Source organism: Podarcis vaucheri (genome assembly GCF_965113315.1).
Source record: "Podarcis vaucheri genome assembly, chromosome: 4".
NCBI lineage: Eukaryota > Metazoa > Chordata > Lepidosauria > Squamata > Lacertidae > Podarcis > Podarcis vaucheri.
This window is the reverse complement of record NC_138762.1, coordinates 4,802,441-4,828,443: the sequence shown is the minus strand read 5'-3', so window position 1 is coordinate 4,828,443 and position 26,003 is coordinate 4,802,441. Positions and strand designations below refer to the sequence as shown.

General features: G+C 44.7%; 1 protein-coding gene across 2 annotated transcripts; it reads right to left on the bottom strand.

Moving 5' to 3' along the window:
* Positions 1–310: 310 nt before the first annotated feature.
* Positions 311–26,003, bottom strand: LOC309530340 (uncharacterized protein). 2 transcript variants are annotated; one of them, XM_082219221.1, is made up of 7 exons: positions 25,910–26,003; positions 24,383–24,875; positions 24,104–24,185; positions 23,738–23,820; positions 22,903–23,029; positions 1,062–2,592; positions 311–906 (listed from the first exon to the last, which is right to left on the bottom strand). In XM_082219221.1, the coding sequence occupies exons 2-7, from the start codon at positions 24,782–24,784 to the stop codon at positions 807–809; spliced, it is 2,325 nt and encodes a 774-aa protein (XP_082075347.1). In that variant the 5' UTR covers positions 24,785–24,875; positions 25,910–26,003; the 3' UTR covers positions 311–806. The 2 variants fall into 2 exon arrangements, with proteins under 2 accessions (XP_082075347.1, XP_082075346.1); XM_082219220.1 differs by having other exon boundaries at positions 313–2,592; positions 25,910–26,001.

Below are 26,003 nucleotides of genomic sequence, written 5' to 3'. Positions count from 1 at the left end.
CTCAACATGAGCCAACAGTGTGACGCGGCAGCTAAAAAAGCCAATGCAATTCTGGGCTGCATCAATAGGAGTATAGCATCTAGATCAAGGGAAGTAATAGTGCCACTGTATTCTGCTCTGGTCAGACCTCACTTGGAGTACTGTGTCCAGTTCTGGGCACCACAGTTCAAGAAGGACACTGACAAACTGGAACGTGTCCAGAGGAGGGCAACCAAAATGGTCAAAGGCCTGGAAACGATGCCTTATGAGGAACGGCTAAGGGAGCTGGGCATGTTTAGCCTGGAGAAGAGGAGGTTAAGGGGTGATATGATAGCCATGTTCAAATATATAAAAGGATGTCACATAGAGGAGGGAGAAAGGTTGTTTTCTGCTGCTCCAGAGAAGCGGACACGGAGCAATGAATCCAAACTACAAGAAAGAAGATTCCACCTAAACATTAGGAAGAACTTCCTGACAGTAAGAGCTGTTTGACAGTGGAATTTGCTGCCAAGGAGTGTGGTGGAGTCTCCTTCTTTGGAGGTCTTTAAGCAGAGGCTTGACAACCATATGTCAGGAGTGCTCTGATGGTGTTTCCTGCTTGGCAGGGGGTTGGACTCGATGGCCCTTGTGGTCTCTTCCAACTCTATGATTCTATGAAAATACTATACACTTTCTTCAGCATCTGCACTTCTTCTATAATTTCCTGTTGAAATCTAGAAAATGTATAACTAAACCTTTTCTTTTCTTATTATCTTCCTTGTACAGCTCATGTAATTGTCTGTAGTGTAACCAACTCTGCAAATGATCTTTTATTTCCTCATATTCTTTTAATTACCATTTCCCTTCAGCAAATCTATGTATGTAGGCCACGTGCCCTTTCTCTCTCTAACCTGTATGAATTCTCTGATGGGAAAACAAAGAGAGGAGCTTTCACACATTCCACACACTGATAGGGTTACTCCCCTATATGAATTCTCTGATGCTTAGTGAGATGGGCACTCTGACTGAAGCTCTTTCCACATTCCACACACTGATAGGGTTTCTCCCCTGTATGAATTCTTTGATGGGAAGTGAGAGAGGACCTCTGATTGAAGCTCTTTCCACATTCCACACACTGATAGGGTTTCTCCCCTGTATGAATTCTCTGATGCTTAGTGAGATGGGCACTCTGACTGAAGCTCTTTCCACATTCCACACACTGATAGGGTTTCTCCCCTGTATGAATTCTTTGATGGGAAGTGAGAGAGGACCTCCGATTGAAGCTCTTTCCACATTCCACACACTGATAGCGTTTCTCCCCTGTATGAATTCTTTGATGGGAAGTGAGAGAGGACCTCTGATTGAAGCTCTTTCCACATTCCACACACTGATAGGATTTCTCCCCTGTATGAATTCTCTGATGCTTAGTGAGATTGGAGCTCTTCCTGAAGCTCTTTCCACATTTCACACACTGATAGGGTTTCTCCCCTGTATGAATTCTCTGATGCTTAGTGAGAAGGGCACTCTGACTGAAGCTCTTTCCACATTCAAAGCGCTGATAGGGTTTCTCCCCTGTATGAATTCTCTGATGCTTAGTGAGATGGGCACTCTGACTGAAGCTCTTTCCACATTCCACACACTGATAGGGTTTCTCCCCTGTATGAATTCTTTGATGGGAAGTGAGACTGTGGCTGCGACTAAAGCTCTTTCCACATTCAAAGCACTGAAAAGGTTTCTCCCCTGTATGAATTTTTTGATGGAAAGTGAGATTGGCGCTCTGCCTGAAGCTCTTTCCACATTCCACACACTGATAGGGTTTCTCCCCTGTATGAATTCTCTGATGCTTAGTGAGATGGGCATGCTGACTGAAGCTCTTTCCACATTCCACACATTGATAGGGTTTCTCCCCTGTATGAATTCTTTGATGGGAAGTGAGACTGTGGCTGTGAGTGAAGCTCTTTCCACATTCCACACACTGATAGGGTTTCTCCCCTGTATGAATTATTTGATGGGAAGTGAGACTGTGGCTGTGAGTGAAGCTCTTTCCACATTCCACACACTGATAGGGTTTCTCCCCTGTATGAATTCTTTGATGGGAAGTGAGAGAGAAGCTATGCGTGAAGCTCTTTCCACATTCCACACACTGATAGGGTTTCTCCCCTGTATGAATTCTTTGATGGGAAGTGAGAGAGGAGCTATGAGTTAAGCTTTTCCCACATTCCACACACTGATAAGGTTTCTCCCCTGTATGAGTTCTTTGATGGTAAGTGAGACTGTGGCTGTGACTAAAGCTCTTTCCACATTCAAAGCACTGAAAAGGTTTCTCCCCTGTATGAATTCTGTGATGGGAAGTGAGACTGTGGCTGTGAATGAAGCTCTTTCCACATTCAAAGCACTGATATGGTTTCTCCCCTGTATGAATTCTTTGATGGGAAGTGAGAGAGGAGCTCTGACTGAAGCTCTTTCCACATTCCATGCATTGATATAGTTTCTTTCCAAGGAGATTTTGTTGATGGGAAGTCGAATAGGAGCTCTGACTGAAAGTTTCCCGACACTCCAAATTTTCACATGGCTTCTCCTCTCTGGGGATTTTGTCGTTGTCACCTTTGTTCTCGATTTCCAATTCATCACCATCTGAAATGGAAACAAAAAGGGATTAGAGCCTCAGGAACAAATGGAGAAGATCTGAAGGGAGTTGGGTGTGTGTTCATTACCTGTGTTGTTTGTTTATTATGAGATTCTGATGAGTTGTTGAATGTTGCTTTGTTATACAGTCGTGGTCAAAATTGTGGACGACTTCCGGAAAAAAGTGTATTTCAGAGGTTTGATGGCTCAAAACACCACTTCTTTTGGAGTAATATCATAAAATTATATATCAATGGAAAGATAATTTAATCAAGAATGTAATCCAACAAAGTTTGTTCAATTACCTGTATTTTATCAAACGTTATAGCCAATAACCAAAAAAGGAAGCACAACTTGCTTAGGTTGACTTTTTTCAGTGTGTTATGTGATTGCTATCAAGTTGTTTGGTTTTTTGTGTTCTTTCATTTAGTGAGGTTGTAAAACATAATAAAATTATAGAAATGGCACAAAGAGTTGACTGGTCACCCAGAAAGTGATGTAAGATTCTAATATTAAGTGAACAAAACTACAGTTATGAATAAATTAGATGAAAGATTGGGGAAAACAAAACAAAAAGCTGGACTTTCTATATTTTTGAAGGGGTATAAGGAGACTCAGTCACTACAAAATCTGACTGGTAAAGGCAGGAAAAGGTGCACAAAGGCAAGTGATGATGGACGAGTGGAGACACTATCCCTACATGACAGAAGAAAATCTTCTGGGTGTATACAAGATGACATGGCGCAATGTAATGGGAAGTTGAGTGCAAGGACTGATCTAAATGTTAGAATTCTAAGGAAAAAGCCATTGTAATCTCTCAAGCAAAAGTTGAAAAGATTAAACCCATGTTAACTGGACAGCGGAACAATGGGACACTACCTTGCTTGGTAGTGATGGCATGAAATACGCAAGTTTCTTTAACTGGGCAAGAGGAGAAGAATCAGAGAAGATTTACATCCTACTTGCATTACACCGACTGTGAAACACCCAGACAGTGTGATGATCTGGGGTTGTATGGCAGCAAAAGGTGTGGGCAGAATTTGCATCATTAATGGGAATGTTGAGCCCAAACTGAAGCATTCCACAAGTGATCTTTTCCCAGATACTGAAGCATTTCTATATATATTTATACAAATCTTTTTTTAAAAAGTAATATTTATTAAGAGTTTAAAGATTACAAAAAGAAAAAGAAAAAAGGAATTAAACAAATCAATATAATACAAAAACAAAAACACTACATAAAACATTGAGTTAACAAAACAAAACAAAAACAATTAAACACACATCCAATATTTCCAATCTTAACCTTCATTCACTTGTTTCATTGACTTCCTCACGCCTCCCTTTTTGTATTCCACTTCAATTAACTGTTACAGCAATTCCTTCCCACCTTCCTCTGTTTTCTGTCCTGTAATTAATCTTAACATTTTCTAACCTTGTTTTTTCCCCTTTAATACATTAACAATCTATCTGTACCTAGTTCCTTATAACATTTCTGCCAAAGCCCTATAACTTCATTCCACCATTTTTCTAAATCTCATTAATTTTACAATATTTCTGCAAATAATCTTTAATTTTTTCCAATCTTCTTCCACCGACTCTTCTCCCTGGTCTCGGATTCTGCCAGTCATTTCCGCCAATTCCATATAGTCCATCAACTTCATCTGCCATTCTTCCCGGGTGGGTAAATCTTGTGTCTTCCAATACTTTGTGATGAGTATTCTTGCTGCTGTTGTTGCATACGTAAAGTTCTGTCCTTCTTTGGCACCAATTGGCCGACCATGCCCAGGAGAAAGGCCTCTGGATTCTTCAGAAAGGTATATTTAAATACCTTTTTCATTTCATTATAAATCATCTCCCAGAATGTCTTAATCCTTGGGCATGTCCACCAGAGGTGAAAGAATGTACCTTCAATCTCATTACATTTCCAACATTTATTTTCGGGCAAATGGTAAATTTTTGCAAGCATGACTGGTGTCATGTACCACCTGTAAATCATTTTCATTAAATTCTCTCTTAGGGCATTGCATGCCGTAAATTTCATACCTGTGGTCCATAACTGTTCCCAGTCAGCCATCATAATGTTATGTCCAACATCTCGTGCCCATTTAATCATAACTGATTTCACCATTTCATCCTGTGTGTTCCATTTCAACAGCAAGTTCTACATTCTTGACAAATTCCTAATTTTGGGATCTAACAATTCTGTTTCCAATTTTGATTTTTGCACCTGGAAGCCAACTTTTTAATCCAAATTATATGCCTCCATTATTTGATAATAATGGAGCCAATCTCGCACTTTGTTTTTTAATTTTTCAAAACTCTGCACTTTTACTCTGTCTCCATCTTGTTCCAAAATTTCCCAATATTTCGGCCATTTGGCCTCCATATTGAGTTTTTTCTGTGACTTCGCTTCCATTGGTGACAACCATCTTGGGGTTTTATTTTCTAGCAGATCATAGAATCATAGAGTTGGAAGAGACCACAAGGGCCATCGAGTCCAACCCCCTGCCAAGCAGGAAACACCATCAGAGCACTCCTGACATATGGTTGTCAAGCCTCTGCTTAAAGACCTCCAAAGAAGGAGACTCCACCACACTCCTTGGCAGCAAATTCCACTGTCAAACAGCTCTTACTGTCAGGAAGTTCTTCCTAATGTTTAGGTGGAATCTTCTTTCTTGTAGTTTGGATTCATTGCTCCGTGTCCGCTTCTCTGGAGCAGCAGAAAACAACCTTTCTCCCTCCTCTATGTGACATCCTTTTATATATTTGAACATGGCTATCATATCACCCCTTAACCTCCTCTTCTCCAGGCTAAACATGCCCAGCTCCCTTAGCCGTTCCTCATAAGGCATCATTTCCAGGCCTTTGACCATTTTGGTTGCCCTCCTCTGGACACGTTCGTTTGTCAGTGTCCTTCTTGAACTGTGGTGCCCAGAACTGGACACAGTACTCCAGGTGAGGTCTGACCAGAGCAGAATACAGTGGCACTATTACTTCCCTTGATCTAGATGCTATACTCCTATTGATGCAGCCCAGAATTGCATTGGCTTTTTTAGCTGCCGCGTCACACTGTTGGCTCATGTCAAGTTTGTGGTCAACCAAGACTCCTAGATCCTTTTCACATGTACTGCTCTCAAGCCAGGTGTCACCCATCTTGTATTTGTGCCTCTCATTTTTTTTTTTTTGCCCAAGTGCAATACTTTACATTTCTCCCTGTTAAAGTTCATCTTGTTTGTTTTGGCCCAGTTCTCTAATCTGTCAAGGTCGTTTTGAAGTGTGATCCTGTCCTCTGGGGTGTTAGCCACCCCTCCCAGTTTGGTGTCATCTGCAAATTTGATCAGGATGCCCTTGAGTCCATCATCCAAGTCGTTGATAAAGATGTTAAATAAGACCGGGCCCAAGACAGAACAAAAACCGAGATCAGGTTAGTCTGACATGACTTATTTTTCAGAAATCCATGCTGACTATTGGTGATCACAGCATTCCTTTCTAGGTGCTCACAGACTGTTTGCTTAATGATCTGCTCCAGAATCTTCCCTGGTATTGATGTCAGACTGACTGGGCGATAATTATTTGGGTCCTCTCTTTCCCCCTTTTTGAAAATAGGGACAACATTTGCCCTCCTCCAGTCTGCCGGGACTTTGCCTGTTCTCCAGGAATTCTCAATACTCTTGGATGCAGTTCATCTGGCCCTGGAGACTTGAATACATCTAAACTAGCCAAGTATTCTTGTACTATCTCCTTAGTTATTCTGGGCTGTGTTTCCTTATATCTTGTCCAGACATTCAACAATGCTTTTCTAACAATATGGTTTGTAAACGCTTTATGTGCTTTTACCTTATCATACCACAGATATGCATGCCAACCAAATACATTGTTGAAACCTTCTAAGTCCAACACATCAGTGTTTTCAAGAAGCAGCCATTCTCTCAGCCAGCAAAAAGCAGCTGATTCATAGTAAAGTTTAAAGTCTGGCAGGGCAAATCCAGCATCAGTTAATATCTTAAATTTTATTCGAGGCTTCTTGCCCTGCCAGACAAATCAGGAAATATTTCTCTACCACTTCTTGAAACAGTCCATCTTGTCTATAATTTGCAGATTTTGAAACAAAAACAACATCCTTGGCAATACATTCATTTTTATCGCAGCAATTCGACCTAGCAATGATAACTTCAAATTTGACCATATTTCTAAGTCCTTTTTCACTTCAATCCAACATTTTTCATAGTTTCATTTTTCATGCGTGAGAAATTCTATCAAACTGTCCTTCTCCAGTTCAGGTACAGCTCTAATCCTCAAATTTGTCTGTTTTTCTTTGAGCTCAATCATAGAAAGCGTCAGCTTATGGTCATCAAGTTGCCTCTGTAGATCTGGGACCCTCTCTGCCTCCAGTTGTGTTATTTTATCTTCTACAACAGCAACTTTTTCCCTGGCTTCCTCTGCGGTCTGTCGGATCAAAGTAGATTCCTGTATCAATTTCTGAATGGTTTCTGTATTAGTATTCACCTTTTGTCCCAAATTATTTATACTTTCTGTATTTAAATCAATTTTAATAGTTGCAGCATCCACTTTCGCATTTGTCGCGTCTGCTTTCTTGTTAAGATGTTCCAATGCGTCATTAATCTTACCCAATACAGCCGCTAATGCCTCTTCTGTTGACATTCCTCTTGTTTTAGAATGTACTGATGCAGCTGCTGAGGAAGCAGGGGGACCTGATGTTGAGGCTCTCCTAGGTTGCTGCCAAGACTTTCCAGACCTTGTTGTTTTTTCTGGGATTGACTGGTCTATCTTTCCCTTTCCATCTGCCATAACACTTAAAGAATTCAAGGTCAGTTCCACAGTCACACAGTTTTTATCTTACAGCTGGGAATTACCTAATCCAGCTCCTGTGACAGTTTCAAAAACTTCCTCTAGAGGGAAACAGTTGCAATTTGTAACAGTCCGTAATGTCCCCTTTTAAATGCAGTTCAAGCAGTAAGATGCAGTTCAAGCATTAAAGTTAGTTAGTTTCAGTTTTCAGTTACTGTCAGGGAACTGCCATCAGAGGCACGGGAGAAGGAGAGGGTCTCTGATTCTGCAGGGGAAGGTCCAAGCACCAGAGGGAGACTCAGCCGGGAAGAAGGGGAAGAGAATGAGTGTAACACCAGGGATCAGGGAGAACAACAGGACAGGGAGGTGCAGGGGCTCCAGGACTCTTCATTGGAAATTAGTGAGGAGAGCCCCAGCACCCCACTGCCCACGCCCACCCTGCGCAGGAGACTCCCGCGCAGTGAGAGGAGGAGAAGATTGGGCGTCAAACAACTCTTATGTTGGCAACGCTTTAAGAAACGCCCACAGACAGATTCTACGAGTGACTAAGAGCAGCCACGCTAAAATGGGCTGCGTAGTCCGGAGGGTTTAACCAGTCAATCCGAAGCTCAAACGGAGCAGGATTACGCACGAGTAACTCCCAACCACTACAGCAATCTGTCTGTCCCTGAAGGTTATTCGTGCGTAACAAGCAGAAGGGGGCATCATGAGTACGACCGGAGGAGCTGGAGCCACGGGAGGGGCGGCTGGAGGCCAATCACTGGAGGAGAGAAACCGCGATTTGGAAGAGCACATAGCCATCCTGACGGCGAGGCTGGACGAACGACGGGCGTTGGATGCTCAGGGGAAACCCACCCCCCTAGCGAGGAAGGTACCGGGACTGGTGCACAAGTTTGGGGGAAAGCCTCAAGATTATGGGGCATTTAGAACAGAAATAGAATATGCCTTGAAGCTGCAGAAAAATGATTTTGAAAATGACGCAGCCCGAGTTGCTTATATTGTGGGGCACTTGGAGGACGGGGCACGAGAGTGGATTCGGCCGCTTATGGCGACGCAGAATGACGCCATGGAGGATCTATCGAAATTCTTTCAGGCGATGGACGCTATGTTCAGTAGCGATGTGCAGCAGAGTGTGACCAAACGGGAACTGCTAAACTGTAAGCAGGGAGAAGGGTCAGTTAGAGACTATTGGTCACGTTTTGCCATGATTGTTCATCGTTTGGGGTGGCAGCTGGACGCAGAACCCATTCAGATGCTATTTGAGGAGGGACTTTCTCCAACGGTCAAGGGAGAACTTTCGCGCGCACCCCGCCCACACAGAGTCTATGGACCAGCTGACCAAGGCAGCCCTTGCGATAGGAGTACGACAGGAAGCGCGGGCTCAAGAGAGGCGGGAAGGGAGAGAGCAGCGTTGTCATGACTACCGCATTCCTAGAATACCTAGGCAGCCTTCCCCGCCGGCGGAGCCAATGGAAATAGGCAGTGCGCGCGCCCAGGAAGTTTCAAACACCAGAGAGAGTCACAAAAGGGAGGGAAAGGATCTAAAAACGACCAAGAAATGTTTCCTTTGCCAAAAGCCAGGACATTTTGCTAGAGTCTGCCCACAAAGAAAGGGCTGGCAAGCAATGGTGGGGGCAGTGGGGAGAGAGGAGGAGGAACCCCAGACCCCGGAGCAGGGAAACGGAAGCGCTTGGCTGCCAATCAGCGGGCACAGCAGCCGAGCCAACAACCAATGAATGTGCCCAAACCAGATTCCCCAAGAGCAGCAATTGCCATTGAGGTGGTGCTTGAGCTCCCAAATGGGCACCCAGTGAAGGTTCAAGGTATGCTGGACTCAGGAAGCTCATGCAATTTTTTTAGCAGGGACTTTGCCTTAGAGCATCAGCTTCACCTACTACCTTTGGATGCACCTCTGCAAGTCACCACCATTGATGGGAGGGAGCTGATTGGGGGGGGGAAGTTACCCACCAAACCCCACCGATGAGAATGAGAGTGCCTAGGCACTGAGACAATCGCTTTCCATGTTGCCTCAGTAGTGGGTCCACCAATAATATTGGGGATGAGTTGGCTAGCACAGCATGATCCGGTGGTGGCGTGGCATCAGAGGACCATCAGCTTTAGGTCTGACTACTGCCTGCAGCACTGCCTAGGAGGGGAAACACCAAGGATGAGCGTAGCCAGAGTGGCAAGCACTGCAGTGAAGGGTAAAGGGGAGGTGCCACCGCAATATGCTGACCTGAAAGAGGTTTTCAGTGAAAGGGAGGCAGATAGACTGCCCCCCCCACAGGCCGTTCGATTGCCAGATCAATTTGCTCCCTCGGGCGCAGCTGCCGGTGGGTAAGCTGTATGCCATGTCTGACAGAGAGATGAAGGAGCTACGGGACTTTATCGACAAGAACCTAAAGAGAGGGTTTATAAGAGAGTCCAAGGCAGTGGGGGGCAGTCCAGTATTTTTCGTGGACAAAAAGGACACTGATAAACCGAGGCTTGTAGTGGATTACAGGGGCGTAAATTTGGTGTCAGAACCTGTAACTTTCCTGATGCCCAGAATTGATGACATTCTGACAAAGGCTTACAACTTGATCAGGATGAGAGAGGGGGATGAATGGAAGACCACCATGTTCACACCCCTGGGAGCTTTTGAATATCTCGTTATGCCTTTCGGATTACAGTCAGGCTCCGCCTGTTTTCAAGCTTTTATGCACCACGTGTTGGGGTCTCTGCTTTACTTTTTTTTTTTTTGAAAAAAGTACACATTTCATACTAAAATACATATATATACTTACTTACAAGAAAAGTTCCAACGAGAAAAAAAGAAAAAGAAAAAAAGAAGAGCCAAAGAAGAAAGAAAAAAGAGAGACACACAAATCATAAACACTGACAAATAATTAACTTCCGTTCATCTCGGTCTTGGATTACATATCCTTCCATTACTTCTGCAGTAATACTGTCATTAGCATTATACGTCGAAGGTTTTAATTATCGTCTACTGTTAAGTTGTTAATTCCCATATTAATCTCAAAATAGTTTAAAAATTTAGTCCATTCATCTTTATATTTAACTGTATTATTTTGCCTTATTTTTTGTGTTAGTCTCGCTAATTCAATATATTGATATAACCTTACTTGCCACTCTCCAATCGTGGGTAATTCAGGGGATTTCCATTTTTGCGCTATTAAAATCCTCGCCGCGGCCATGGCATATTGAAAGAAGGTTTGATCTGATTTTTTTATTTCCTCGCCAATCATACCTAAAAGAAACAACTCAGGAACTTTGGGAAAGTTATACTTCAAGATTTTCTTCAATTCGTCATAGATTTGTCCCCAAAATTCCTTCACTACATCACAGGTCCACCAGATATGGAAAAAAGTCCCAACCTTGTCTTTACATCTCCAGCAGGTGTTATCTACAGCAGTGTTTCCCAACCTTTTTTGGGCAAAGGCACACTTGTTTGATGAAAAAAATCTCGAGGCACACCACCATTACAGCCCCGTGACGTCAGCGCGCAGCGTCACGCCGGGAGGGACGCATGAAAGTGTAAGTTTCAATTTTTTTCCTCCCCCTTGCCGGGGAATCTCCAAGCTTTGGGGGTGGGAGGAGGCAGCAAAGCGAGGGACTGAGGGACGGTGACAGCTGAGGCGGCGGCGGCTGTTGTGGTGGTGGCGGCGATAGCGGGCGGAGGCAAGGGGGAGGCGAGGTGGCCGGCGGCGGCGGGGGAGGCGGCGGAGGGTGGAGCAGGAGGGCGGCCGAGGCCAGTGAGGGAGTAGGGTTGCCCGGGGCTTGAGGAGCCGTCGCCGGGAGTTGCTGCTGCTGTTGTTGCTGCTGCTGCCCGGACATGCCGGCCTCCTCCTCGTCCGCTGTCTCGCGCTCCTCCCTTTTGCGCACGCTGCCCCGCCGCCGCCCCATTGGCCGGGTCCTGTCAGCTGATCCTGTGTTATTTCCTGTGTGTGTGTGTGAGGGGAGAATGGAGAGAGAAACCTCGGCACCACCACCGCGGAGCCGCCCCCGGCTTGACGCGGATCCTCGCCGCCGCCGCCCCGCCTCCCTCCCACGGCACACCAGCCAACATCTCACGGCACACTAGTGTGCCGCGGAACACCGGTTGGGAAACACTGATCTACAGATTTATACATCTTTCCTAACTTTGCTGGGGTCAGGTACCAGCAGTACATCATTTTCTCTAGATTTTCACGAAGGGTTGCACACGCTGTAAATTTCATACCTTTCCTCCAGAGTGTCTGCCATTTATTGTATTCAATATTATGTCCGAGGTCTCTGTCCCATTTTACCATCACCCCCTTCACCAGATCCTCTTTTGTATCCCATTCCAGTAATTGTTTATACATTTTGGAGAGGAGTTTGTCATTACTCTCTAAGATTTCCACCTGGAATCTTGATTTTTTTTCCATTCATCCCCAGTTTCTTGTGCTCACCCCACAGTGCATTAATCTGGTGAAAATGTAGCCATTCTTTTATCTTGCCTTTCAACTCCTCGTAAGGCTTCACCTTCCACCCTTCTTCTGTCTTTACTAAAAGATCCTCATATGTCCATCTTTCACCTGTCATATTTATTTTTTTTATTTTGATGATATCAACTGGGGAGAGCCACCACGGGGTACCTTTTTCAATCAATTTTTTATACCTATTCCACACTTCCAGTAATGAGCCTCTAACTATATGGTTGGTAAAACCTCTATGGACCCCACTTTTCTCCTGCCACAGGTAGGCATGCCACCCAAACCTAATATCAAAACCCTCCAAATCTAATAGGTCTGTGTTCTTAAGGGTGGCCCAGTCCTTTATCCAACATATGCAAGCTGCCTCATAGTAGAGCCTTATGTTCGGGACTGCAAAGCCACCTCTCTCTCTTGAGTCTGTTAGGTATTTGAGCTTTATTCTGGCTCTCTTCCCCTGCCAAATAAACTTGGTCAGGATTTTTTGCCAGTTCCTAAAGCGGGAGGTGCCTTTAATTATCGGAATATTTTGGAACAAGAACAGTAGTCTTAATTGCTGCCATCCTTCCTGTCCATGAAAGTTTCAGCCTGTGCCAAGTATCCAAGTCTTTTTTTATTTCGTGCCATACCTTGTTATAGTTATCTTCAACCAAATTTATATTTTTCAGTGATAACCAAATTCCCAAGTATTTTACTTTATTCACAATTTTAATACCAATCTTTTTTTCCAGCTGGATTTTATCCTGATCAGCCAGGTTCTTTATTAAAATTTTTGTTTTCTTCCTATGTAATCTAAATCCTGACAATCTGCCAAAATCCTCCAATAATTCTACCACCCTGCTGGCACTGTCCACTGGGTTCTCCAAGGACAGGACCAGGTCGTCGGCGTACGCCTTCAGCTTGAATTCTTTCTTCCCGATTCTTATCCCCCTCACGTTTGCTGCCTCTCTTATTCTATTTGCAATTACTTCTAATACCATTATAAATAACAGGGGGGACAGTGGGCAGCCCTGCCTTGTACCTTTCATAATCTTAAAAGGTTTGGTCAGATTGTTGTTTATAATCAGCCTGGCCTGTTGTTCTGAGTATATTGCCTTAATGCCTTTCATATAAGGGCCTTCTATGCCTGCCTTTTCCAAACATTGTGATAAAAATTCCCAGGAGACATTATCAAAGGCTTTTTCGGCGTCTATGAAGATTAATACTGCTGGGATATCTATTCTCATATCTAAATACTCAATGATGTTTAATATATGGCGAATGTTATCTTTCTGATGTCTATTAGGGAGGAATCCCGCTTGATCTTTATGTATGTATTTCATTAAAAGCTTCTTGAGTCTACTTGCCATAATATCAGCGAAGATCTTATAATCGCTATTAAGCAATGAAATTGGCCTATAATTTTTTATGTCTGTTTTTTCAGTTTCTGTTTTTGGAATCAAAGTTATGTATGCCTCTTTCCAAGAGCCGGGGATCTTCCCTCCCTGGAGGATGTTATTTATGAAATCTCTAAGCACCGGCGCTAGGTATTCCCCTAGCATTTTGTAATATTTTGAGGACAGACCATCCGGCCCAGGGGCCTTTCCATTCTTCATCCTACTAATAGCCTCCTTAATCTCATTTACTGTGACCTCCTTATTCAATTGTGCTCTATCCTCTTCTGTTATATATTTCCCTCCACTTTGATCCAAATAGTTTTTAATTTCTGCGCTATCTTCCTCCCCTCTTTCATACAACTTTTCGAAAAATTGAATGAACTTTTTTTCTATTTCGTTTGGGTCTTCTATGATGTTATCCTCCATTATTATTTTATTTATCACGTTTTGTTTCTTTCTTTTTCTTAACTGCCACGCGAGTAACTTCCCCATTTTATTCGCCGATTCAAAGTACCTCTGCTTCATAAATTTAATTCTCCATTCTATTTGATTTAATATCGCTGAATATTGAGACTGCAGCACTTTAGAGGCTCGAATGGTCTCATCATCTGTCGGGTTTGTAGTCAATTTTCTCTCACAGTTTCTCAGTTGAGTGAGGATGTCCTCTTTCTTTTGTTCCCTTAATTTCCTCCTATAATTATTTTGTTGTATTAAGAGTCCCCTTAAGACCGCCTTACTGGCGTCCCATACAATATCTATGGTGGCTTCCTTATTCAAATTTAAATCCAAATATTCTTTCAGAGTATTTTTAGCTTTTTCCTTCACCTCCTCACTTTCAAATAAATTCTCGTTCACCCTCCACCTGTATTGTCCCTTTACTTCATTTTTTATTTCCATAACCAGGGCACAATGATCGGAAAGTGTCCTAGGTTGGATTTCACATCTCTTTACTTTCAACGAAAGTACTCTTGTCATCCAGATCTGGTCAATTCTGCCCCAACTCTGGTGGGGTTCAGAATAGTGAGTAAACTGTTTAGAAGTGGGGTTTTTATGCCTCCAAATGTCAATTAGATCTAAATTTTCCTCCATATCATTAAAAGATTTCGGCAATTTTCCCCTGTTCAATTTCCCCCTCTTTTCACTCCTGTCCAGATCCGGTACTGGAACACCGTTCATATCCCTGAGCAGGATTAATTTATGAGCTTCTAGCTCTAATAAAATACGTTCAAGTTTCTCAAAAAATTCTGCTCTATTTGTATTCGGGGCATAAACCGTCACAACGTTAATCCCCCCCCCCCGGAAATTTAATTGGATCCCTAAGATTCTTCCTTCCTCGTCTTTACAAATCTGTACAGGCTCCCACTTCTCTTTAACATATATCACTACTCCTTTTTTTTTATTTACCTCCGAATTGATAAACTCTACTCCCAGTTTTTTATTCACCAGAATATGTTTATGTTTCTTAGCAATGTGAGTTTCCTGAAAGCAAATTACGTCATAATTCTTATTTTTCAAAACTTTCTCAATTTTATTCCTTTTAGCTTTCTCATTCAACCCATTCACATTCCAGGACAAAAATTTTAATGTGTGTGTTATTGTTTTCCTTTATCTGTTACGGTACCTCTAGCCGGAATCCCGAACTATAATCTACCGCCTTTGTTTCCTGAGAGCTCCCCCTCCTCTGCCGTCTCTGCTCCCACTATGGCCTCATCATCTTCCTCATCTGTTTCCACTACCCTTTCCTCCTTCCCCCTCTCCCCCTCCTGTCCGCTCCTTATCTCCCCCTCCACCTCCTCCTCTCTAGTCCCAGGTCTATTCTCTGCCTTTCCCAAATCTTTTTCATATCTTCTCAAAAACTTCTCCACCTCCTGTATGTCCATCAATCTGAATTTTTTATCTTTGTAAAAAAAAGCAATCCCTTCTGGGAACTCCCATCTAAATTGTATCCCATTTCTCTTCAAGACGGCTACCACCTGTTTATATCCCTCTCTTTTACGTAATAACCTGACCGGTATTTCTTTGTAAATAATAATAGGCCTTCCATCAATTCTTAATCTGTTATGGCAGCTCTTTCTTAAAATTAAGTTTTTCATTTCCAAAGAGTTAAAGATTACCAAACAATCCCCCAAGAATTTATTAGTTTTTAAATGTTTGGACCTTGTCATCCTAAATACATTATCTATGGTGAGTGCCATCTCTTCCTCTCTTAAACCTAGCCAATTAGAGAGTTCTTTGATCATTTTCCCTCTTATATCTTCATTTCTTTCCTCTGCTACTCCCCTAAATTTTAGATGAAGCTGTTTTTGCCGCATATCTGCCATGGCTAGATTATCCCAAATCCTGTCTTGTGAGTTGCTTAACTCTCTTAACTCTTCTTTTATCTTCATTGTCTCTTTTTTCTGTTCCCTCGTCTCTTTCTGCAGCTTTTTGTTAGATTCTTCAATCAGTTTGGACTTAGCAGAGAGGTCTTGAATTTTAATTGAGAGTTCTCCAACTGCTCCTTCTATCTTTTTATCAATCCTCTCCTGTACCTCTCCTAATTTGCTTTCCATGTATAATACATTTTGCTTAAATTCCTCCTTTATTTTGGCCCATAAGTTGTCTAGGTCTTTAATTTCTTCCTGATGGGACAACTTCCTTTCCCCCGGGGTCCCGCCCCCTTTCTTCCAATCCTTTCCATCCTTTCCCGTCATCTCCAAATCTCTCCCCCCACAGATTCCCTTCACCCCTGACTTTACTTCCTTCCCCTTTAAATCCCCCAATTATCAACAATTATAAGCAAAAATAAGGAGATTTTCCAAACAAATTTAACCAGTCCCTTGGGTCTCTGCTTTACAAGAACTGTGTGGCATTCCTGGACGACGTCTTGATTTATTCAGAAAATGAGGAACAACATGTGAGAGATGTCAGGGAAGTGCTACAACGTTTGCAGAAACACCAGTTGTGGGTCAAGCTAGAGAAATGTCAGTTTCATGCCCAAGAGGTGGAGTTCCTGGGGTACAAGTTATCTGATAAAGGCTTAGCCATGGACCCAAGCAAGGTGCAAGCAGTATTGGAGTGGAAAACCCCAAAGACACGAAAGGATGTCCAGAGGTTCCTGGATTTTGGAAATTTCTACCGGAAGTTCATCAAAAACTTTGCGCACATGACGGCCCCAATCACGGACTGTCTCAGTAGTAAAAGGAAGTTTGTGTGGACGGAGGCAGCCCAGCAATCCTTTGAAAAATTGAAGAAGGCATTTGCGTCGGAGGAACAATTACTACATGTGGATTTGGAGAAACCAATGAGGGTGGAGACCGACGCGTCAGACAGAGCCATAGGGGCGGTTCTGTTGCAGCCAGGACTGAACAAGCAAGAATGGAAACCGTGCGCCTTTTTCTCGAGGAAGCTGAGCAAGTCGGAACAAAACTACACCGTGTACGACCGAGAACTGCTAGCCATTTACGCCGCCTTTCGTCGGTGGCGCCATTTGCTGATAGGGGCGCAGCATAAGATCCAGGTCTGCACAGATCACAAGAACTTGGAATATTGGCGGACAGCAAGGGTGCTCAACCAGAGACAGATGCGCTGGGCGCAGGAGTTTTCCAAGTTTTCCTTCGAAATCCAGTATGTGCCCGGCGAGCAAAACGTGAGAGCAGACGCTCTCTCATGGAAACCAGAGTACTTCGAAGGAGAGGGGCCGCCGGAGACCTGCCACGTCATACCTGAGGACCGATGGGTGTGTGGGGGTACTCTAGTGGGCACGAGAGAACTGGCAGGACTCACTAGGGACAATGAATTCGCCCGGACAAAAATCAGGGAACTTCAAGCGGGGAGGGGAGCACCTGGGGGTTTGAAGAGAAGGACGGGGTATTGTACTACCGGGGGGCGATGTACGTACCGGGGGAGGCTCTAAGGAGAAGGGTACTCAAACAGCTACATGACACCCCCACAGCGGGGCACTTTGGGCAACACAAAACCATGATGCTGGTGACCCGAGAATTTTGGTGGCCACGGGTGAGGGAAGATGTACGTGAATATGTAAGGGGGTGTGATCGCTGCCAGAGGGCCAAAGGGGAACGCACGAGGCCAGCAGGTTTGCTGGAACCCCTACCCACGCCAAACAAACCCTGGGAGGTGGTGTCAATTGATTTCATGACGGATTTGCCCAAATCGAGGGGTAAAACAGCAGTCATGGTAGTGGTCGACTTGCTAACCAAAATGTGCCACTTTATCGCCTGTTCCCATGCCGTGACGGCGGAAGAAACGGCAAGGTTGTTTGTAGAACACATTTTTAGGCTGCATGGCGCCCCCTTGAGGGTTTTATCGGACCGCGGAAAGCAATTTACTTCCCGGTTCTGGAGGAAGCTCATGAGCCTACTGCAAGTCGAGGTCACCCCGAAACCAATGGGCAGGCGGAAAGGGCAAACAGTGTACTACAGCAATACTTACGCTGCTACGTCAGCGAAAGGCAAAATGATTGGGTAGAAAAACTGGCGCTAGCAGAATTTGCGTACAATAATGCTGAACATGTGTCCACCGGTATGAGCCCCTTCGTGGCCAATTATGGGTGTCATCCCAGGGCATTCCCGGGTAATGAGGAACAGAGCTGGAGTGTGCCTGCAGCTGAACAGTTTGTGGAAGAAATGGAAGCGTTACATCAGCAGCTCAAGACTAACCTAGAAAGGGCCAAAGCCAATTACAAGAAACAAACAGATAAACACCGGAGGGAAGGGGAAACCATTAGGGTGGGGGATCGCGTGTGGTTGTCCACTCAAGGGTTACCCTTTAAGGGAGGGTGCAAGAAGTTGCAGCCCAGAAGACTGGGCCCGTTTGAAGTCATACAACAGATAAATCCAGTGGCATTCAAGCTCAGGTTGCCCAACAACATGAAAATACATCCGGTGTTCCATAGGTCCTTGCTCTCACCACACAGAGAGGGGCGGGAATTCGAGGGGTGGGAGGTAGACGTCTTGCCACAACCACAGGTAGAAGAGAGGGAACACCACAGCGCGGCCGCAGATAGTGGACTCAAGGTGGCGAAGGCGGCAGGTGCAGTACTTGGTGGCGTGGGAAGGAGAGCCCTGGTTGGAAAACACGTGGGTGCCCGCAGAGGCAGTTGGCGACGAGTACATGGTGGAAGAGTTCCACCGACGATTCCCAGATAAACCCAAGCCTTTAGAACGGTTCTGGGAAGAACAGTTCGGCACCACAGAGGAGGAAGAAAGTTTCAAAGGGTTTTCAGAATCCGAAGAAGAATCGGATTGGGAGGATTATTCCTTGGGTGGGAACCGTGGCAGGTGGGCAGAGGTGTTCACATCCACAGACGAGGAGGACAGCTCTTTCAGGGGTTTCCTTGGCTCGCCGACCAGAGAAGAGGTGGCAGTAGAGCCCCCGGGTCGGAGGGGGAGTGAAGGGGGCCCTGGGAGGGAGGTGGATGTCAGGGAACTGCCATCAGAGGCACGGGAGAAGGAGAGGGTCTCTGATTCTGCAGGGGAAGGTCCAAGCACCAGAGGGAGACTCAGCCGGGAAGAAGGGGAAGAGAATGAGTGTAACACCAGGGATCAGGGAGAGCAACAGGACAGGGAGGTGCAGGGGCTCCAGGACTCTTCATTGGAAATTAGCGAGGAGAGCCCCAGCACCCCACTGCCCACGCCCACCCTGCGCAGGAGACTCCCGCGCAGTAAGAGGAGGAGAAGATTGGGCGTCAAACAACTCTTATGTTGGCAACGCTTTAAGAAACGCCCACAGACAGATTCTACGAGTGACTAAGAGCAGCCACGCTAAAATGGGCTGCGTAGTCCGGAGGGTTTAACCAGTCAATCCGAAGCTCAAACGGAGCAGGATTACGCACGAGTAACTCCCAACCACTACAGTTACTTTTTAAAATCAGACGGAGACAGTCAAAACAATGTATCTCTCTTATTTGGCAAACTGTCAAAGAACGTTCTATTTGCAGTGAATAAACATTTCAAAGCACGTCAATCCTCAATCTTAGTGACAGCCCGCTTCCAGGTTCGGAGCGGTGATGTTCTAACTTCCTTCACTCTCTCCTGCAGGCATATACGATCCAACACTTCCCCCCTCTTCTCCTGCTTCCAAGGGGGTTAGATGTTTTTTACTGATGGAAATTTAGTCCTTTAGAGTAGGCTTTCCAAGACTTTAGCTTGCAGCCTCTTTGCTTCAGTCTATTTACAAAAGGGGAAGGCGGACTTCCTGTTTTGAACCTCCCCCGTTCGATGCCAAATTAAAACGTTTTAAAAGTCCAATTATTCACTCTACTCACGGGTAGTTGCTTTAAAGTCAAATTGTCCACAGGAAAAAGTCAACGCTCTCCGGCAACAGCTTCGCTCCGTGAAGAAAGCAGTCGGTTCGAAGCACAGCGCCGCTCACCCTGCGTCGCTCCGGATCCCCCAAACCGGGTCTCCCCGTGAATAAGGGAGGCGCAAAAGGTGCCAGCCGAATCCCACGTTCACAGGCTTCACTTGCCTGTGATTTATAGTGGGTCTCCGCCTTCGCCGTGGCGGCCAGACCCAAATTTTCACGAAGCAAATTCCTCCCAGTCAGAGGAATTCCGCCATTGCCGATGGCGCTAACCCGGAGGTCTCTATTTATACAAATCTATCTTTCTTTCTTTCTTTCTTTCTTTCTTTCTTTCTTTCTTTCTTTCTTTCTTATTTCAACAATATTCAGTTCCATGAATGTTCCATGCTGTGTGCAAAAGGTGCTTTAAAGATGATCCTATTGCACTGCTGGAATGGCTTGGGAATAGCCCAAACATTAACCCAATCAGAAATCTATGGTGCCAACTGTGGCGTTTGTACGGAGCCCCCAGTCATCTCACGGACCCCTCTCGCTCTCCAAGCTTCAGTGAAAGCCTGCATTCACCCCATAGGACGCACACAGATTTCCCCTTCATTTTTGGAGGGTAAAAAGTGGGTCCTATAGGGCAAAAAATACGATACCTTGGAATTTGGTTGATAACAGGGGGAAAATTGTATAAAGATAATTATGAAACCATATGGAGAGAGATTAAGAAGGATTTAGAAATTTGGAACAGTTTGAAATTATCCTTTTTGGGCAGAATATCGGTGATTAAGATGAACGTTTTACCTAGAATGTTATTCTTATTCCAAACATTTCCATTGATTAAAGGGACAGGACAATGTAGAGAATGGCAAAAAATAGTGTCAAGATTTGTCTGGCAGGGAAAGAAGCCGAGGATCAAAATGAAAATGTTGATAGATGAAAAAGAAAGAGGTGGATTTGCCTTACCAGGTATGAATCTCTATTATGAAGCATCCTGTCTTGTATTGTTAAAGGAATGGATAACACTGGAAAATACGGACCTATTGGATTTAGAAGGTCATGACAACAGGTACGGGTGGCACTCGTACCTGTGGTATGATAAGGTAAAAGTTCATAAAGGTTTTTTAAACCATGTGATCAGAAGGTCAATTTATGAAGTATGGGAAAGAAACAAATATTTATTGGAAAGGAAAACCCCATGGTGGATATCACCAATAGAGGTACTGACAGTTAAAAAAGTAAATATGGAAGGAAGGTGAGCCACCTTTGAGGAAATTATTAGAAAAATGGAACAAGGGTTAAAACTTAAATCATAAGAGTAAAGAGAGGGCATGTTTACAGGTTGGTTGCAATACCATCAGGTGAATGATATATTGAGTGAGGATAAAAGGAAAGCCGGGTTTAAGGATAAAAAAATCAAGATTTCAGTTAGAATTAGAGGAAGGCAGAGGTAGCATACTATCGAAGATATATGATTTGTTATTAGAATGGTTTCAAAAGTTGAAGAGGTGAAAGAAGCAATGATAAAATGGGATATAGATTTTAGGCATACTATTGAACTGGATGCATGGCTAAAATTATGGAACAAAAGTATCAAATTCACGGCGTGTACGGCTTTAAAAGAAAATTTAATGAGGATGATATATAGGTGGTATTTGACACCAGTAAAATTGGCGAAAATGTATAAGATGAGGGATAAGAAATGCTGGAAATGGAAAAAGGTGGATGGAGACTTCTATCATATGTGGTGGACTTGTGATAAAGTAAAGAATTTTGGGGAGTTGATCTATAATGAACTTAAGAAAGTACTTAAATATACCTTTCCCAAAAAACTAGAGGCTTTTTTGTTGGGTTTGAAGGGGAAGGAGGTTAAGAAAACAGACCAAAGGCTATTTATGTATGCCACAGCTGCGGCAAGGAATATATTGGCCCCAAACTGGAAATTACAATAAGTTCGCACCATTGTGGAGTAGCAGACGAAAATGATGAACTACACGGAATTAGCCAAACTGACTGGCAGGATTCGGGATCAGGACGATCAGAGATTTCAGGAAAGTTGGAGTAAATGTACTGTGTACTTAAATGATAATTGTAAAAAATTTAAAAACCCTGGCAGGATTGAAATAACTCCTACAATGTATAAGACAGATACAAGGTTACAAATTAAAATACGCGACTGGAGAAAATAAGGGATACCTGCTGAAGGGAAGGAGGGAAGTCGCAAGCTCGGCAGAGCTAAAAGTATATATGTGATTTAATGTATTGTAAAATGACTGTGTAAAGAAAACAATAAAAATTGGTTGGTAAAAAAAGAAGAAGTTAATGTTCTTTTTATATGGGATCAGATTATAATTATTTATGTTTCATGTTTATATATATGTTGGAAGCCGCCCAGAATGGCTGGAGGAACCCAGCCAGATGGGCAGGGTAGAAATAAAAAAATATTATTATTACTACAGTGGTACCTCCATTTAAGAACAGTCCTCTTCCAGAAAATTTTAAGTTTCTTATTATTGTTGTTGTTGTTGTATTATTATTGTTGTATTATTATTATTGTTGTTGTTGTTATTAATATTATTATTATTACTATTATTATTATTAAGTTTGTAAACCGAGGTACCACTGTATTACTATCATCATCATCATCATCATCATCATCATCATCATGCTCTGTCAAAAGAGACTAGGGCCCTGCAGGACCTGACATCTTTCCGCAGGGCCTGCAAGACAGAGTTGTTCCGCCAGGCCTTTGGTCAGGGCGCAGCCTGACTCCCTCCTCTGGCAACCTGCACATAATTCTGCTTAATTGGTTGCCATCAATTTGATTTAATTAATTTTTATAATGAAATATTTTTAGATTGTGTGATTATTTGACTGATTATTTGATTGTTGTTAGCCGCCCTGAGCCCAGCTTTGGCTGGGGAGGGCGGGATATAAATAAAATTTATTATTATTATTATTATTATTATTATTATTATTATTATCATCACCGCTACTTTTCCTGAGATTCAATAAGTCTAGTTCTTCTCTGGGATGAATTTTGTTTGGCCCAGTCATGGCATCCCCTCCATCTCCAATGTCAGTCGTCTCTTTGGTCAATCCAAGACTGACAGGAGCAAAAACAGAAAACCTGAAGCTACTTATCTTTCTGAAGCTGACATTGAATATGGCCTGGGCGGTTCAGACCAGCCCAATCATGGTAGAAAAAGGAATAATTTGAAGAAAATTGTTCAAAACCCCCCCTGTAATTTACTGTTTATTGTGGGGGTGTTAGGTTCCCAGGTGTTGCAGGGGGCGCTGTTGAGCTCTGTGAAAATATATGAGATTGGTCACATAGAGGTATTTTTTGTATTTCCAGGCAGATATGACGATCCCACAGGGAGCCTTACCAAGAGAGGCCACGATCCCACAATTCTCCTCCATGACGTCCTTATGCAGAGCTCTCTGGTCAGGATCCAGCAACGCCCACTCCTCATCCGTGAAACGAACAGCGACATCTTCAAAGCACACTGGACCCTAAAAGAAAAAGGGAAATGTCGTCCTCTGAGACAGCAGTAATATGATCTGCTCCACAATGCTCTGTTGTTTCCTTCCTGTAAATTGCGGTGTTGTTTAAATAGAACTGCTTTGCTGCACATTTTATTTATGGATAGTTATTTTATTCTGCATTTTAATTATGGGTATTCGTCTTTGTGCAAATAGGTGGTACTCCACCTTGTGTTTTCAGGCCACTATTTGTTCTCATTTGTCCACTGCTTAGAAACAAATTTTTGCTTTCAGTGATCAGTCTAGAAATAAAATAAGCCTATTTTGAATGACCATCTAGCAGAGATTCCTGCAATGCAGGGGGTCTCCTGGCTCTCAGAGACAAGCAGGGAGGGTGGCTTCTGGCAAAAGGAGAGGGAGCCACCGGTGGCTCCTCCTTCTCCTGACTCACCTCTCCCACTCGCCTCCTTCCTCTTCTGCCTCTGATTCTGCACTGCATTCTGCCACAGAGTCTTCCAGCTCACTAAGCCCTGTTACCCCTTCAGTTTCTGACACCTCCTCTTCCCAGGCTTCTCCCTCTTCCCGCTCATCCTTCCTCCACCTCCACTCCTTCGGCTCTGAGCCATCTTCCCTTCCTGGTTCCCCGGCTGCTTACTCCCACCACTCCTCTGTGCCCAACCAGTCCATGACATTGCTCCATCCCTCAGCCTCTGTCCCCACAAGGCAGCTTTCCCTGACCTGATCTGGTTCCAGAGCTGCTGCTTCCCTTCTGCCCCCATGAAAAGGTGGATCAGGAGGTCTTGCTGGCATCCTTCTGCCACCTGCAAGAGAAAAAAGGTAAGCAGGACGCCAGGAGTGCCTGCTTCTCTCACAGGTGAAACAGGGCATCTCTAACTACAGATGGGCCTTTGAGAAAGACTTACCTACTGAGAGTATTTGGAGGTTTGTGCCCATTTCATATGTTTGTTGTGCAGAAATACATCTCCCCTCCTCTGGTCCCTTGTTCCCAACTGTTTCCCCCCAAAACAAGATGAAAAGAACCCTCAGATGTGTTGGAAAACCAACAGAATGAGACCAGTGGAGAAAAACCACCTTCCTCCTTACCCAGTGGCCACTCTCTGGTGTCCAACGGAGGCCTCTCTGCCTCACAGGAATCCAGGTCCATTTCTGCAAAGAGATCCTTTCCCTGAAAAAAAAACAAGGATTCAAAATAGAGAATGGTGAGAAATACTAGAAAGAGAATGGCAAAGACTTGAAGGGTGTTAGATCTCATTCCATGGATGCATTTCCCAGAAAAAGGATGGGCCATCAGCAGATCATTATGGGATGTTCTCTGTCCTCTTTGGAGCCCCTTGGGAGTATCCAGAGGAAAGTCTCTCTCACCTGCTTTCTCTCCTCTGCCTGACTCAGGAGGAAACCTTCGGCCAGGGCCACCGCCTGGGAACTGGTCTCCGCTCCGCATTCCCTCACCCAGCTCTCCATCTCCAGAGGAAGGACAGCCAGGAACTGCTCCAAGATCACCAGGTCCAGCATCTCAGCTTTCGTGTGCCTTTCTGGCTTCAGCCACTGATGGTCAAGGTGGTAGAGTCGGCTGCAAACCTCTCGGGGTCCTTTGGCCTCCTGGCAGCAGAACTGCCTCAACTCCTGGCTCTGCACCTCTGAGCGGAGGGTGTCCTCCTCACCCAGGATCTTCTGCACCGGGTTTTCCCAGAATCCCCCACTGCTCCCAGTTTGGTTGGCATGGCCTCTTCCTGTTCCAGGGCCAGCTGAGTCTCGCTCATCCATCTGTGGTCTCAGGAAGCCTCTGAGAGATCGGAAGGAACCCTTTGGTCTTCTGCCAAGTTCTGCCCGTCTAAATGAGAAGCTCTAGCAAATCCTACAAAGCAAATACATTGTTCTGTTACAGAATTTGTAGGACGGGGGGGGGGGGGGAATGGTTCCCTGAGCAAGCATGGATGAGTCTTGCTGGGAACCAGGGCTGGACTGCACCAGATCCCAGACCATGAGATATCTTTTTGAAAAGAAAGAGGAAGAGGTGGAGGAAGAGGAGAAGAAATAAGTCTCTAGCCTTCAAGCAATGCAGAATGTGGAGGCAACTGAAGGGATTTCTGTCAGATTAATCAACCTGGTTTCTGCTGCCTTCCAGTCAATGCATGAAGTCAGAACCGACTGATAAGGGAGTCATTTGTATCTTGTGATAAATGGATGCTTTTCTCTAGTGGGGGTCCTGACCTGGGGGTCCTCAGGAGTTGCTCCCCAGCCCCACCCCCACCCCACCTCCACTCCCTGCTTCTGTCTCCTTTTCTGCAATCTCTGCCGCTGTCCAGACAGATTCGTGGGGTGAGGTCTCTTTTTCTCTCTTCTGGGGGCCAGGAATGTATCTGGCCAACCCCCTGAGGGCCAAGTGGGTGGGGCCAAAGACATCTCCCTTGATTTTTTGTTGTTCTGTTAGATAGCTTAAAACAAACTGGTTTGCAATGCAGCAGCCAGACTATGGCCTGGGATCCCTCTCTTTATCCCTGGTCTCTCTTTCCTACTTTTCCTTCCTCCCTCCCCGTGGTTTTTTTTGGGGGGGGGGCTAGTCCACCTCCCTGTCCAGCTTTGGAAAACCATTTGCACATGTTTCCTTTGTTGTGCAATGAGGCTGAGCGAATTCACACAGAGTTAAATTCCCAGGGACTCCTTTGTTTTAAAAAGGGAGATTTCGTGGGAGTCAGGGATCCTCTGATCTGCAGGAAGGAGAGTGTGGCAGACCTGGCCCCTCCCTGGCAGGACCCTCTCCTTCCTGACTTGGGGTCCCCCCCTGCAGGAGCAGATCAGGCCCCCCAGGCCCCCTCCCCTGCTGCAGCCCTGGGACCCCTCCTCGTCTCCCCACTGCACCCTCTGGGGGGGGGGGGAGAGGAGACTCACCAGATCCCAGGAGGGGGCTGCGATTCGGCCCTTGCAGCAGAGACAGCAAAGCAACCCCCCCTTCCTTGCAGGAAAGGACTGGGGAGGGAGGGGC